Source organism: Coturnix japonica, chromosome 3 (assembly GCF_054131305.1).
Source record: "Coturnix japonica strain WE chromosome 3, WE-NBRP24, whole genome shotgun sequence".
NCBI classification, from domain to species: Eukaryota; Metazoa; Chordata; class Aves; order Galliformes; family Phasianidae; genus Coturnix; species Coturnix japonica.
In genome coordinates, this window is record NC_140665.1 from 4,470,742 (window position 1) to 4,485,039 (window position 14,298).

Here is a 14,298-nt window from a genome sequence, read left to right on the forward strand (position 1 = left end):
CCTTTATTCAGGGAAACTGCCTTATAACAGAGTAATTGTCAACTTTATACTGACACAGAATGGGACATCCCAACATAGCCACAAGAGAGTCAACAATGCATTAACAAGGTCCTATGGAATCCCTTTTCCAATCAAGGCAGGAGTAATTAAACACACTTCAAACGTACAAAGCACAGACAAGCTAGCGTCAACAGGAGACCCTATAATGTTTGTGTACCTTACCTTGGAATTCATATTTGCAACGCTGACTTCTACATTAAAACAGATGAACGCTGAAAGAAAACATGACACTTAAAGACCTGAAAACAGATTTTCTTCCATGGCTATTGCTAAAAGCTTTGGTTTTTAAACAACAGCCTCTTTGGTATCACATTCCTCCCAGGTGAGCAGCAAATACTAGAAAGGGAATTTATCTTCCTTGGTACCAATTGTAAAGATTCAAGCACCTTACCTCCTAATGCAGTGGTTTGAGCTTACTTGATCTCAAAAGCTAAAAAAAAAATAGGATGAATTGCCTCCTATAAGCAACGTTTGTCAACTACATGACAAGAAAAGAAATTAGAAAACTGGTTTTAACAAAACTCTTTAACTTCTAAACAGCTAAAACTTCATGTGCAGTATTCTGATCTGTTTACACACAGCATTACACCAGCCTGGCAACTGGAAAGTGAGCCACAAAAAGCTGAATCCACCATTCACCAAAAGAATCAACGCGAGTTATAACAGTCCCTTAAAAGCCAGAGGGTTTGATTTATTTGGAAGGAAATACATTGGTGAGAACTGATTCACAAAGTGGGGGAAAATATATATAAACAAAAAATCTCTCAGCCTGCCTACTCTATAAATCAAACAGATTTTCCCCCAAATAAATATATAAGTGAACGATCATTTTAGAACTGATGTGAATCAGTCCAGAAGGAATCATTTTTAAGAAAGTTGTTAGTGAACGGAAACAGGTGGCTATAATTTGAGTTAAACTGCAACCTTAACTGTAGTGTTTGCTATCACACTAGAACAACAGATGTACAGTTGCACCTTGGGATGAATTCATTATGGCCTGAGAAACATAATCATGCCATTCAGACCATATTTTGTCCATATGCTCATGTGGTTTACATCCCTGGTTTATTGGCATTGTACTTGGTTATATAGCAGGAGACTCCCAGGATCATAATTTGCACTTATTGTTACAGTTCTGGAGAATCCCTTTGTAGCGTGGGCTTCCCATTATGGCAAAGACTCATTCCAAGCAGAGAAGGAAGGCTTGGGTCACAGCCTTTGTGGACACTGTGGGAACTTAGCACCACTTGGGTAGTTTTCTATACAAAAAAGGAAAGAACAGCTCAAAGAAACAGAATAAAATCTTAACACAGCAGCTCAGCTGAAAATGAACCTGAAGTATACAGTGGGGGTTATTGTTCAGGATATTTGCTATCCTATCCTGTAATTTATGGGAAGAAAACTGCAATTCATTGGATGTCATGACTTATCTTTTATTCATATAGTTACTATTCCATTACCAGAGAGGGAGGTTTGTCAAAGGTTAATTATTTTAAATTGCTCAGGCAAATTTATTTTGATTTGTACATTTATTTTTTTTAACTTTTTTTTTTAATTTAAATAATCAAAGGGCTTTATATTCATACTGCCTTGCAAGATTTTATTCTCTCTCCCTCTCTTTCTCTATATATATATTCCTTAACATTGCAGTCAAAATAAACAAACATTCTGGTAAAAAAACAAAAAGGGATTATTATTTTTTAACCCTAAACATAGAGAACCTCAAAAAATAACTCCCCAGCAGCATTAGGCTGCTGAATTATCCTTCCCTCCAGCAATCTATTTACAAGAGCATCTTACCACAGTCTAAAAACCTGGGTCCCTAGGGCAGAGACTATTTATTTTAATTGCTTCCAAAGCACCTACCACAACAGGCTCTTGATTTGTGCTTCAGCCATGATGAAAATAAGTAGTACTGTAGAATAGAAGCACATATCATTCAGAAGTTGCCTACCTCTCTGAAGCTCTTGGTTCCTCGAGATGCTCAGTTGTTATCAATTCAGGCAGGTGTTCTCTATTCAGCTTTAAGCATCTAACTTTGGGGCCCTTTAAGAATCCATTAGCCACTTCACTCCAAACCCAAGTGCTCTGATATATACAGAGTCAAACATCAACACCATGTAGCACGAATACTTTCCACTAATGCGTGAGAAGAGTGTTGATAGTAGTTGGAAAAATGCTTCCAATGTTAAACAGACTAGCAAAACCTACACACTAACCCTCACTACAGTCTTTTAGCCACAAAACTCATCTTTTTTCCTTTTGAGAAGGGGGAAAAAAAAAGTCATTCAGCCTAATCTTGTGCCTGTTTCCCTGTTAGCAAAGCAGGTGTAATGATCCGATCCTTACCCTACAGGAGTGCTGGAACTTTAAATCCATGCACAAGTCTTAAATGGAAAACGTAATGCAGATGCTGAACACCATGTAAAAAAAAATAATTACTGTTCTTATTACTGAACTTCTGATTATCCTGCTGGAGCTGTAATGAGAGGTAAGATAGTTCTTGAGGTTCTAGGGATCTTCATCTGGACACTTTTCTGCACATTACAATGATTTCTAACCACATTAACCACTGCTGTTGAGACAGTAATGCTTCTTGGGAGGGTGAAGTGCCGTAGCAAAGGAGATGCAGCTGCTACATCAACACAGGTACAGGCTGGAAGTTGTGCTAAATAGCAGTGCAGGAGCAAAAGCATGAGGTACGATGTGGATCAGACTTCCCTTTCAGAAGCTCTAACAACCAGGCAGACACAGCAAGTAGTCAGTGCTCTCCCAGGCTGTTCCAGACCCTGCTGCATGGCTGGATGGGATGGCAGCACAATGCAACAGTAGCATTCCACTAACTCAGCCAGACAGCACAGGGTGCTTCAACAGCTAACAGCCTCTATTCACACCACGCTGTGGGCCATGGCGCACGGAGGTGGGAAGTTAGGGCAAGAAGCAAAAACACAGCTCCTACCACCTGCCCTACCTGTGCCACAGCTGCACCGGGCTCTTGGAGAGCTGCAGCTCCCATATGCAAAACCCCCAGGTGGGGAAGCACAGAGGCTGGGGGGCTTGGACTCACAGTACCACCAGGACATCAAAGCAAGCCATCACTGGCTCCATCCCAACACACTGCCACCTCCCCTGCTGCAGGCAAGGCGGCATTTGCATTCTGCTTGTCCCCAGACAAAGTTGTGCCTTCTGGGCTCTCCACCAGCATCTGCTGTGGCTTTAGCCAGACAAGTCAACAGCCTAAAATCTACCTCAAGTTACACTGAAGAAGTTAGATAACAGCAAAATAAAAGCAATGCCCCATTGTTCTACATTTCCCCCAACCCTCCGTGTTTTCAAAAAGCTCTTGGACAATGTTGGGGGTTGGAGGGGAAAAGAAAAAACACAACTCAGGGGAAACAGCTGATTAGATTCTGGCAAGGCGGACCAAACATCTGCTTCAAACAAAAGACATCTGCATATTTCACATTTATTTTTCATAATTTACAGAAGCAACCTGCCAAAATTTAGCAAGGGAGAATAAGCTAGCACATAATTAGCTAAAGTTTGCTTGCTTTAGAAGTTATTAGCATGAAGCCCAGTAGCTCACCTGGGAGGACATCAAGGAATGCAGATAACTACAGTTTGATTTTGTAAATTCAATTTTCGATCTGGTGTGCCAGGCCAGAAAACAACGTTACCATGCCAACTAATGCAAGCCAGCAAGTGTCCCGATGTTCCCACGTCACACACCGTACAGCTGTCTCAAAGGCATTGATAACACTGTTTATTAAATAAGGATCGATTAGACAGACATTTTTCTTCTCTGCTTTACATGGTACAGCAGGCTGCAGGCTAGGGAGCAGAACAACACTTTTAAATCAGGAGCTATGCTATGTGTTTTGTGTACAGATGGTACCGTGAGTGCCAGAAAAGAGGGCACGTGAATTTTTCATGGCAGTCAAAAAGTCTTTGATAAATATGCTGAAATAAGATGCAGGAATTTATATGCATGCAGAAAGCTACGATTGCTCTATTTAACTTGGTCATCTAACAGCTCATTACTGCGTTTGATAGCTAATACACGTTCAACTGTATTAGAGTTAGGAAGAATAGCATAAAAGCATGAATTCCACAGAATCAAAGAACAACTTTGGTTGGAAGGGTCCTTAAAGCCCACACAGTGCCACCTCTGTGCCATGGGTTGGCTGCCCTGGGCCCATCCAACATGGCTTTGGGTACCTCCAGGAATGAGGCACTCACAGCTCTGGACAGCAGTGCCAGAGCCTCACTGTACTCTGTGTGAAGAATTTCCTCCTAACATCTAAACCAAATCTTCCCTCTTTCAGTTTAAAGCCATTCCCACTTGTCTTATCAGGCCACGTATAAACAAATTTGTTTTCCCTCCTGCTCATAAGCTTACCTCAAGTACTGCGGTTTGGACATTCAGCTTTGAAATCAATAGGTATCTCACTCAAAATACCTACTAGCTTTGATAAAACTGATACAGAAAAACAGGCAGAATTTCAGTGTGGGAATTCCTGCCTTTGCAGCAAATGGGTGTGGAAAAAAAACTCATGTCAACTATGACACAGTTAATTTTATACCCTGGAACTGAAACGGGAATTGGAGAAATGGGAAAGGGAAAGAGCTTTCTGACAAACCTCAAATTAAACTCAGGTTCATAAAAATCAACAGCAATTCTTCTGGATGAACCAAGGTGAAGGTTTGCTCATCTCTCTCCGAGGAAGGATTTATTGTTTCAGACAGAATCCATGGGAAACTCACTCTTCTTGGACTGAATTCTGTTCCACATTTCAGATTTATTTGAACCTGAATCTCAAAGCAAAACTCAGGGAGTGAAAACTTAACTGCCAAAAAAGTGCTGTCAACCCCAAAGGAACACATATTGCCAAATACTGAACGGCTCTAAAAGACATTTCGAGCCCCTTAATCTGAGTCTTTATGGCCTGCACCTTTCTGTAGGGAGATGAATCCAAGACTCCCCCTGCCAGACTTATTGCAACCGAGTCATAGAATCAAAACCACTTAATTTCACTACATAAATACCATAAATAATATTACAAAGGTTTATATACTAGAGGTTGTTAAGTCATTCAGATGCAGCGTTTGAACTGGTATTAAAGCAAACTATAATTATTTAAAAGGGTTTATATGCTAAGCTTTTTCTTCTTTGCTATCAAAACATCACAGTATCATTTCTTTCTTTACAAGTGAGAAAAACCAAGGCATATGGTAAAAAGAAGTGAATTTCCCAGACACAACCTCCCCTCCTGGCAGAGACAGGGATAAGACAGAGGTCCCACAGCAGTGCCAGCAATGGCTGCAGCCCACAGATTCTTATTCCTTTAAACAGTAATTTTAAATATCCGCAAATGAGAGAGGAAATAAGTTACTAACAGCCTACATTAATGTACACATAGTGCAGGATGACCCTAATCAGACACACATAGAGAAAACACTCATTCCAAGTGAATTTTTGCATCTCCGTGCAGGTTCCATTAAAACTTTTATGCAGGTGTAGTTGTGAACATGTCCCATCTAACTTGAAATAGTGACCACCGTGTTGGTGATACTGAACTCTGTAAAACCTTCTCCTTCGAACTGAATTTATTTTCTTACTCACTGCATATTTAAAGTATTCTTCCACTACTCCATCTACTTGTATTTAACCACCTCATATTTTATCAGTACTGTATCTATCGCCTTGCTTGAAACAGCCATAAGATGAACTTTTGTAGCTCATTCTAACAGGACAGGCTGTTGTACAAATCCTGTTTGGGGATCGTGCACAGGGAAGCACTTGGTCAACACACAGGGGTGGCTTTTGTCCTCTTCAGAACCAGGATTTTCATGACAGTGTCAAAACTACCACTTAGTGCAAAGAGTGAAGACTTCCCTGATGCAGACAATAATGAAAGGAATGAGAACAACTACTACTCTTCCACAGGCTCCTTATTTCTCAGAAAGAAACCTCTCCCGCTCCCAGCCACTGAAGCTACCTGACTACCAACCCTTTACCTTCACTGCACTGCTGCCAGCATTATCATCTACAGAAGCACGAACAGCTCAGATGTCAAGTTTTTTCCACTGCTCTGGATACAGCACAAGATGAGCAGCATCAGATGAGAACAGCAGTAAGCTAACAGTATTAAGCTACAGTAAAAACAACCCTGATGCGCTGCATTGTTAATTGTGGTCTGCAATAGCTCGAAAAAGTATGGCCATGTTGGCCTATATGGCCTCTTTTCTTGGCATTATGTTTGATCTCACACATCTCATTTCATTCTCCTGTTTTATCACCATTCAACTTGGTCATGCCTTTTAATTACACAGAGTGATTTATATTATATATTAGATATTAAACACATTTTTGTCAAAGATTTAATTAAACATATTAATACAATTTAATGATCTTTCCAGTGACCAAAACTCTCCTGTGTTTTAAAGAGAAAATGAGGCATTGAATATAAATTTGTACAGTAAATAAACAAAACACAAACAGCTCTGTGAAGCAGGAAGAAAAACAAGGCCTGCACAGCCAATCTATTTCAAGAATGTTACTGATTGGAAGCACTTACTATTTTAAAATCATTAATCACATACTCACTCAATTTATTTACTTATCTGTGTTCTTCACGTAAATCTTTCTTGAAACCATGTATACTAGTTAGAATTATAAACAAAAAGTGAAGTCCCTTTTGGTGTTTCACTTATTTACACTGCAATTCCTCAACTTTGCTAAAAAACTAATGAACTCGAAGCTTTCAATTTCTATTTGTTCATTCTGGCTGTACAGAAACTATTTCATATTTCAGTATAAACGTATAGGAGTTATAAATAAGGTAAGCTGCAGACTTGCCTATATAATACTCTGACCTTGTAGATATTTGCAGTAGCTTTCCTAACATTTACAAAACAAAAGACATTTGGCAGTAGAAAAAGTAGTCGCTTTATGTAGCTACATATCAAAATACTTGACATAGTAATAAACCAATATCCTATACAACCTGTGACAAGCTTTTCGCTATATAAACTCTCAACCTCATATCACCTTTCTGTGTTTTATATGCCCTGGATGATCACGGACATGTTCTTTTCGTTAAGCACACCATCTTTCAGTGCGGTAAGTAGAGAATAAGCTTCTGCACTGCTGTGGCCATACTCCTTTTGTTTTATTTCTTCTAGAAGTTGATTTTAGCCTATTTTCATTTGAGATACTAGAACAGCCCAGTCCGCTTTTACTTAGTCCAAGTAAAAGTCCAGAATCACTTTCTTTGCCCCCTCCCTGGAATTCTGATCAAAGTAAAGATTAGTTTTCAACTCATGCAAGAAGAAAATGGAGCAACATGTAGCTGCAGCACACTCAGAGGGCCCTTCCTGGGTCCTATCAGTACCACAAAGCCAGGTGAATAGCAGCGGTCACCTCCTCTAAGTTCTTCTCACTTTACAGAAAGCAATGAAATGGCACAGAACTGCAGCAGTTTAGTTTGCTGATGAACAAAAACTTTTCTGGAAATAATCTACAAAAAGCATAGCCCAACTAATCACACTATAAAGCTTCATGTTAAACATCCTAGAAGTCTTGTATGCTGGGCATTTTGAGACTTGATGCAATATGCAGAGGATGCACATTTATTCACTAAGAAACATCAGGCTCAGCTGCTATTACTGTAATAACACTGAACTGCCACACATGTGAACCTCTCCCTAACTCTTACGGCCACACAGAACCCAGCAACCTACTCAGATGCATCCAAACACCTAGCAAAGCCTGCAAAAAATTTCTGCAGCATCTCTTCACCTTGCACAACAGTAATTACTCTTTGCTTCTCCACCACAACCTCAGAGCTGTAGCCAAGCTGAGAATACATTGAACATACCGTTAAGAGGCAAACGTACCTTTCCAGAGTTAGCACCAGCCATATTAGAGCAGGGATGTCTGTCTCATCAACAGCAGAATTTGGAAAACAGGAGCAGCAAAGCGAGGAATATGGTAGTTTCCAAAATTCTTTTTTCCATTCATCAGAAAGGGCATCTGAAAAAAATAAAACACCAAAAAAACCCATAGATTAGTGATAAGATGATCCTTGACGACCATATCTTATGCTGCTCTAAGGACTATCCTTTGAACTTTCTCTCTGAAAGCACAGGGCTACATTGCCAAGACTACTGAAAAGGGCAGCCAGCTTTGATTTGCAATAGCAGCTGTCCAATGCCTCTCAACGTTGCTCTAGCTGAAAAGCTGGAAGTCCAACTCCAGTTTAAAGAGAAAATGAAGGTATTATACTGTTTGCTGAGAAATGCAGTGACTAAGGCTAAGAAAAATTTAACTCCTCCTGACTAGAGGATATGAGTGTTAAATGCATCTACATCTCACTCTATAAAAACAGAACCTTCGGGAGCAAGAGGCCTTCTCATCTGCCAATCTGGTTTTGGTAACAGTGTCATCTGTTCATAAATATTCCTTGGAGATTTGCTACACAACCACTGATCTGGACCAAACCTGTTCGGACTACAAGATTTTCATCACAACATTACAAGCTGGAGTTGCAATATACACAGAGCTGAAACAGAATTTATTAGTCTATCAAAAGATCTCTTCTGGCCCAACTTGCATAAAAGCACCACATATTGATACTTGTGTAAGATCATAAACTCCAATGAACACCAGCTTAAGAGGACGATGGTAACATCAGATGACAAACTGATGCAGTTATTGCATTCATCAACACCAACAGCAGACAGTCACTTCCTCCCTTTGACTGAACGAGCCTTGAAGGACTGTTTTAAATGATAATTTAAATGATAAGAATGCACCTTGGTGGCGGTTTAGAATAGGAAACTCAGAAGCCCACACCTAACGAGATGGTTTAAAGAAAAAAATGAAGACTTTCTATGTAGGAGTAAAGAGAGGTGGAAAAAAAAAAAATACAACTGTGTGCTAAGCAAAAAAGCAGATAAAAGACTATAAAGCAGGAACACATTTGATGCTAAAAACATGCTGCATTATTCAGACTTATGGAAGAGCGTGCGAACAGAAGTGATGACAAAAGCTACAAAATTCAATATGATCACTTGAGGATCGGAAGTTTTTAAAAGCAAACACAGCTTTACAGAAAAGGAAAGTCTCCAAACTTTCAAAATAAACATTGAATTTTTACACGTTGAGCTACAAGCTTGTTTATAGGCTTCATGTGGTCTTCGTTCTTTGCAAACCTGAGAAGTCAGACAGCTGCATTGTGCACATGGCATTTTCAAGTGACAATGGCATTTTCAAAGTAGAAATCTGTTCAACAATTTGGTGCTCGGATCTCTGTTTTGAGACAAAAGCATCTATATTGTTGGAGGAGAAAAAAAAAATCATACCTGAAGTTATAGGGACAAAGCCCCCATCTATTAATGAATGCCCTTTTACTTTTGTTTCTAAGTCAGCACAGGTTGATTGATTTATCTCCATCAATTATTGTCAGCAGCTGCTTATATAATGTAATTCATGACATATACATGAAGGAAGAAGCCTCCTCCTCCCCCCACCCCACCCCAAATAATCAAACAAGTTACCATGAGAAAAAATGAGAACTTGACAATGTTAAAAATCCCCAAACATGAGGAAGTCATTTATTTATTTTTAAACTCATCAATAGTTTGGCTTCTCAGCATTTCAAGGCGATTTCCAAGTAAAAGGATCAGATCAGCCACGCTCAGGTCCCTCCTGCTCCCAGTCATCCATCACCTCAGGAAGCCTGTGGGTCTCAGGGGGCAACAGGGAGGGGGATTACAAAGCAGCAGAAGAGGTCAAAGACAATCCTGCACTTGAGTTTCCCTGCTGTGCTTCCTTCACAGCTGCTCCTACCACATGTACATGGTAAAGCACGGAGCAAACTCACATCTTCTCTGGAGGGGCTCTTCTGCAGCTTGTTCTTGCAAAAGCTCCTCCAGAACTCCACTCTGAAGCACTCCCATGCACTCACACTCCCTGTACCCCTCAAGATCAAACAGAACTTGAGTCTGATGCAAAACCCACTGGAAGGGCTCACTGACCTCCACAAGCTGCAGAGCAATTGCAAAAAATGACAAGCTTTTATTCAGACTGGGAAGCATATTGGTGTTTACCTACTTTTTTTTTTTTTTTTTTCTTCCAAGCCTCATTAAAGCCACAGGTGTGAGGAAAACTCTTACAAGAGCAGTAATAAAAATATGAAGGGCTACTTAATCTATGGGCCTGGGCTGGGTTTTTTTTATTTGCTTTTTTAACCTAAATTCTTGTTCTGAAAGCATTAGGAATACAGAGGAAAAAACAGGAAAAGAAGGATTACCTCACTGCTTCCTGATCTCACTTCTTATCAGAGCCACTAAGTCTTCTGCACTCGGGACAATCTTAGAATGGCTTTGGTTGGAAGGGACCTTAAAGATCATCCAGTTCCAACCCCAAAGAAAGATGACAAATATTTTACTATTTCTTGCAGCAAAAAAGGTTGTGAGCATTTCAAAAGTCAGTCAAGCTGAATATTGCTACTATTACATTTTATTGAATACCTACTGTTTGCTGAGACTGCCCACTCCTAGTCCTTTTTAGTTATCTCAGCAGGCAAACCACCTCCACTCTCTTAGCTAAGAGCATCTCATGCTTTGCTTTATAGGAGTTGCAGTAAGAGAAAAGAGCCAGACACTGCTGTGCAGCAGGGAAGGATTTCAGAAATGAGGGTTGAGAAGTTCAAGAAGACATTTATATTATTTCCCTTGTAGGTGATGGAAATAAAGTGCCTTCCGTGACCTCATTTAATTTCATGTCAGCCATGCAAATCTCTCAATAACAGAAGCCAAAACAAATTCTCAAGAGTACTAATCAGAAACCTACCAAGGTCCATACGAAGACATTACATACGCTAACTAACCGTTTTATTTTTTTCCACCAATAGTAACTTGGTGCCTTATGTCCAGTTCATTTTTCTTATATATCAATGAGGCAGACAGTAGAGCTGTTTATAGATAGATCTGTGAGGCCTTCTTGTGCAATGTCTCCCATCAAGCAGACTGGAATAGTATTTCAATGTAGTATTTGGGGGAAGTTTCTCCAAGGCTAGATTTACAGTTATTCTGGCACCCAGATACTCCTGCAAGGATAGCCTGAAGTGGTTAACAACAGAAAACATATTAACTCCCAGCATTCATCTCAAAAGAGCAAGACTGAATTTGCAAGCTTCTAATAGAATGAGCTTCAGTATTGTAGTAAAACAAGGTTATTATATCACTTCTAAACAGAACGATAGAAAACACTTTTATTCAAAAAACAAAGTATCATTTTTCTGCTTCAATACAGTCTGTTATCATGCTGAATGCATAATCTGTATGCAGTACGCTACAAACTCAATCATGTAAAACACACTTAAACATCTCTTTCCTTGCACTGGATGAGGGAATGTATAACTTCAAGACCAATTTCGATCCAGCTGAAACCTATAGAAATTCTGCCATGTGTTTCAGGGAGAGAAGAGTTTTTCAGTGAATTGGAATGTGGCAGAACTCTCTGACCACAGCTTTTCTCCACTCCCCCATTCTTACTCCCCCCACAACGGAAATATCAATCTATTGGCATGCTATAAATGCTTCTTTGCATTTATTACAAAGATCTAAATTATTCAAAGCAATAGCAGAATCTTGTTCTGGCAAAACGGTTGATTTTCATCAGGGAGAGCCGCTTTTGGCTCAAGTCTAGAATACAATCTATTCTTTGGCACTAAGGATTTGCAATACCTTTGTAAAAGTGCAAACCTGGGATACCTGCCTGGAATGGCCCAAGAAGCATTTACCTTACCAATAAAAATGGAGGCCCTCTTAACTATTTCCCCTAAAGGGCAGGTATTCATCTAATCGCATCTGGAATCCTTACGAACTCAGTTCCCGCAGCTAATGCTACTCTGTCATGATCTGATGGTTTAATCCTAGTTATTAAACTGCTTATTCTAGTCAATAATAAAAAAAAATAATGTGGACAAATGCCTGCCTGTCAGTGCACCAACTTCAGAGCAAACATCGAGAAGTGGGCCCCCGCTTTCACTAAGCAAACAGGGAAGACAGCCTGGCATTCAGAGTTCCAGAGAAAGGCTGCCAGATCTAATGAAAACATTGGCAAATTGACCAGTGTTTTGTTGTGTTTTTTTGTTTTTTGTTTTTTTAATCTCTAAACAAGAGTCAAAAATAAATAATAAAAGAAACCCACTCTTTTGCAAATCCAGCTTTCCCTACTACCCACAAAGAAGTTCTTTTCCAAGGTCTCAGAAGGCAAAATATAATGCATTTATAATGCACACATAATGCTTCAGCCAGCTGCGATATCCTTTCACTCAAATTTTTTTATTAACAAAGAACAATTTGTTAACAAATACATCAAGTTCTTTGTGATTCCACAGGAAAAAAACAACTCCACATCTTAATTTCCCAATATTTCATTAAAACTAAACATTTTTTTTGATCAAAACAATAAACCTTCGCCAGCAGCCTCTGCTGACTAAAAAACCTATTTCCATTGAAAACACAATATTGATGTGAAAATCATCAGCTTGCTTTTTAAAGAACATATATTTATATAGCTATAAATAAAACAGACATACCAGATAGACAACACACCACATGTGAAAACAAACTGAACTCAGTATAGCAACAGGCTTCCATTTTCCATCAGTGCAAACTTGAACCTTGTCCTCACATTCCACAGCATGGGACTGGATGGATTTGTTAAAATCCAACTGCACGGCCCAGAATTAATCCATAGCATGATTCATTCCCCACTGAGCCATTCGCACGTGCACTCATTTGGTTACACAAGAAGATAACCTTCAGAATCACTGACTTCAAATAAAGTCTGAAATGTTCATTGCAGAGTTCAGACTGTCACTTTCTGGCCCAATGCAGAAATCCCATTTTGGACTTCAAGGCGAAGGTCACCACTTCATTATTCATTGTCCTGTTCCAAATGCAATTCCCCTCACAGTTTGTTCCTCCAATTCATCCATCACAAACAGGCACCAAAAAGGCTAAATCGCTTCTCAGGATGAAGAGCACTTCCACTACTGCTTGGAGGCGTCACTCTGGACATGCTGACAACAGGCCAGGTCCCTAATCATGTCAGACACTTTAGACTCAAGATGTAGAAATTACTGAGTCAAAGCACCGCCGCTAAATAAAATAAATTAATAAAATGGATGTTTCTACCCTACATGAAGTATTTTCATCCTAGAAAAACTTTCTGCTTGTAGCACTATTGATTACTCCTAATGGAGAAACAGACCACAGATAAGAGTCCTACTGCAGAGGACTCATCTCCAAATATCAGACAAAAAGCACATGTTTGAGCTCACTTCAAGGGGCTTTCATTTTCTTAACTCCACGATTATTATTGGCTTTTAATTCTATTGTCAACAGCACTGTAGGAGGTTAGCTACTGATATACCCTCTCCTCTTAATTACTTGCAGCACATGTAGTTGCACCTCTTACTCTAAAAGAGGCACCTAAGAGGCCAGAAGTATCCTCCAAAAAAGGATTATGCATTCTGACTATTTCTTCCAGTAATGGAAGTGCATTCCTGCAATAGGGATGCATCCTATTCCCTAGCTCAGCACCAGAGCTGGCTGTTCTGTTCCTACTGGCTTCCAGCCAGTCTGAACTTTGGCAAACCTCTGGAGGGTCAGGAGCAACAACAAGCATCAGTATGTTGCTGCTGCTGGTCTTGAAAGGTCTGAGGGAAATAACAGCACTTCCTTAAATGAGACTAAAAACTGTCAAATCCTGGGAGACATCCCACACCCAAAAGGATATCAAGGATCACAAGCATGGCTTGAAGGTTGTCACCCTACAGGGTGACATTCCCACCACCCTCACCCTAGGTGGTAGGATCAGGTTGCCTTTGCTCCGTTGGCTTTGCTGCTGGGGTAGCTTGCTCCCATGTTAGCACAAACACCCAAGCTGAAGCAAGAGAAAACAGCAGGAACACATAGCCAGGAAGTATCAGCAGGCTATTAGATCAGCTCATCCATCTTATGGTACCTCATCTGTAACTGCAAAATTAGAAATACAGTCTCCTTAGCCCCATTCATAATCAAGAGAAGAAAGAGACTCCGAGTGCAAATCAAAACAGCTAGGGATAGTCCTTTCACAGTAGATTTTACAGTGGAAGCTCTAGGCTCTCCCAAAGAAGCCTGCAGAGACTGGCCACTAAATTTAGAAGTGCAGGTCAAGAC

At 39.9% G+C, this 14,298-nt stretch overlaps 1 protein-coding gene across 2 annotated transcripts in view; it reads right to left on the minus strand.

Moving 5' to 3' along the window:
• Positions 1 to 14,298, minus strand: part of LOC146761228 (uncharacterized) — a 415,444-nt gene that overhangs the window by 212,175 nt on the left and 188,971 nt on the right. For both annotated transcript variants that reach the window (XM_085540934.1, XM_085540935.1), the window contains one exon: positions 7,960 to 8,095. In XM_085540934.1, coding sequence (XP_085397060.1) covers positions 7,960 to 8,095 — 136 coding nt within the window. Of the gene's footprint in view, positions 1 to 7,959; positions 8,096 to 14,298 lie in introns of those variants that run through there.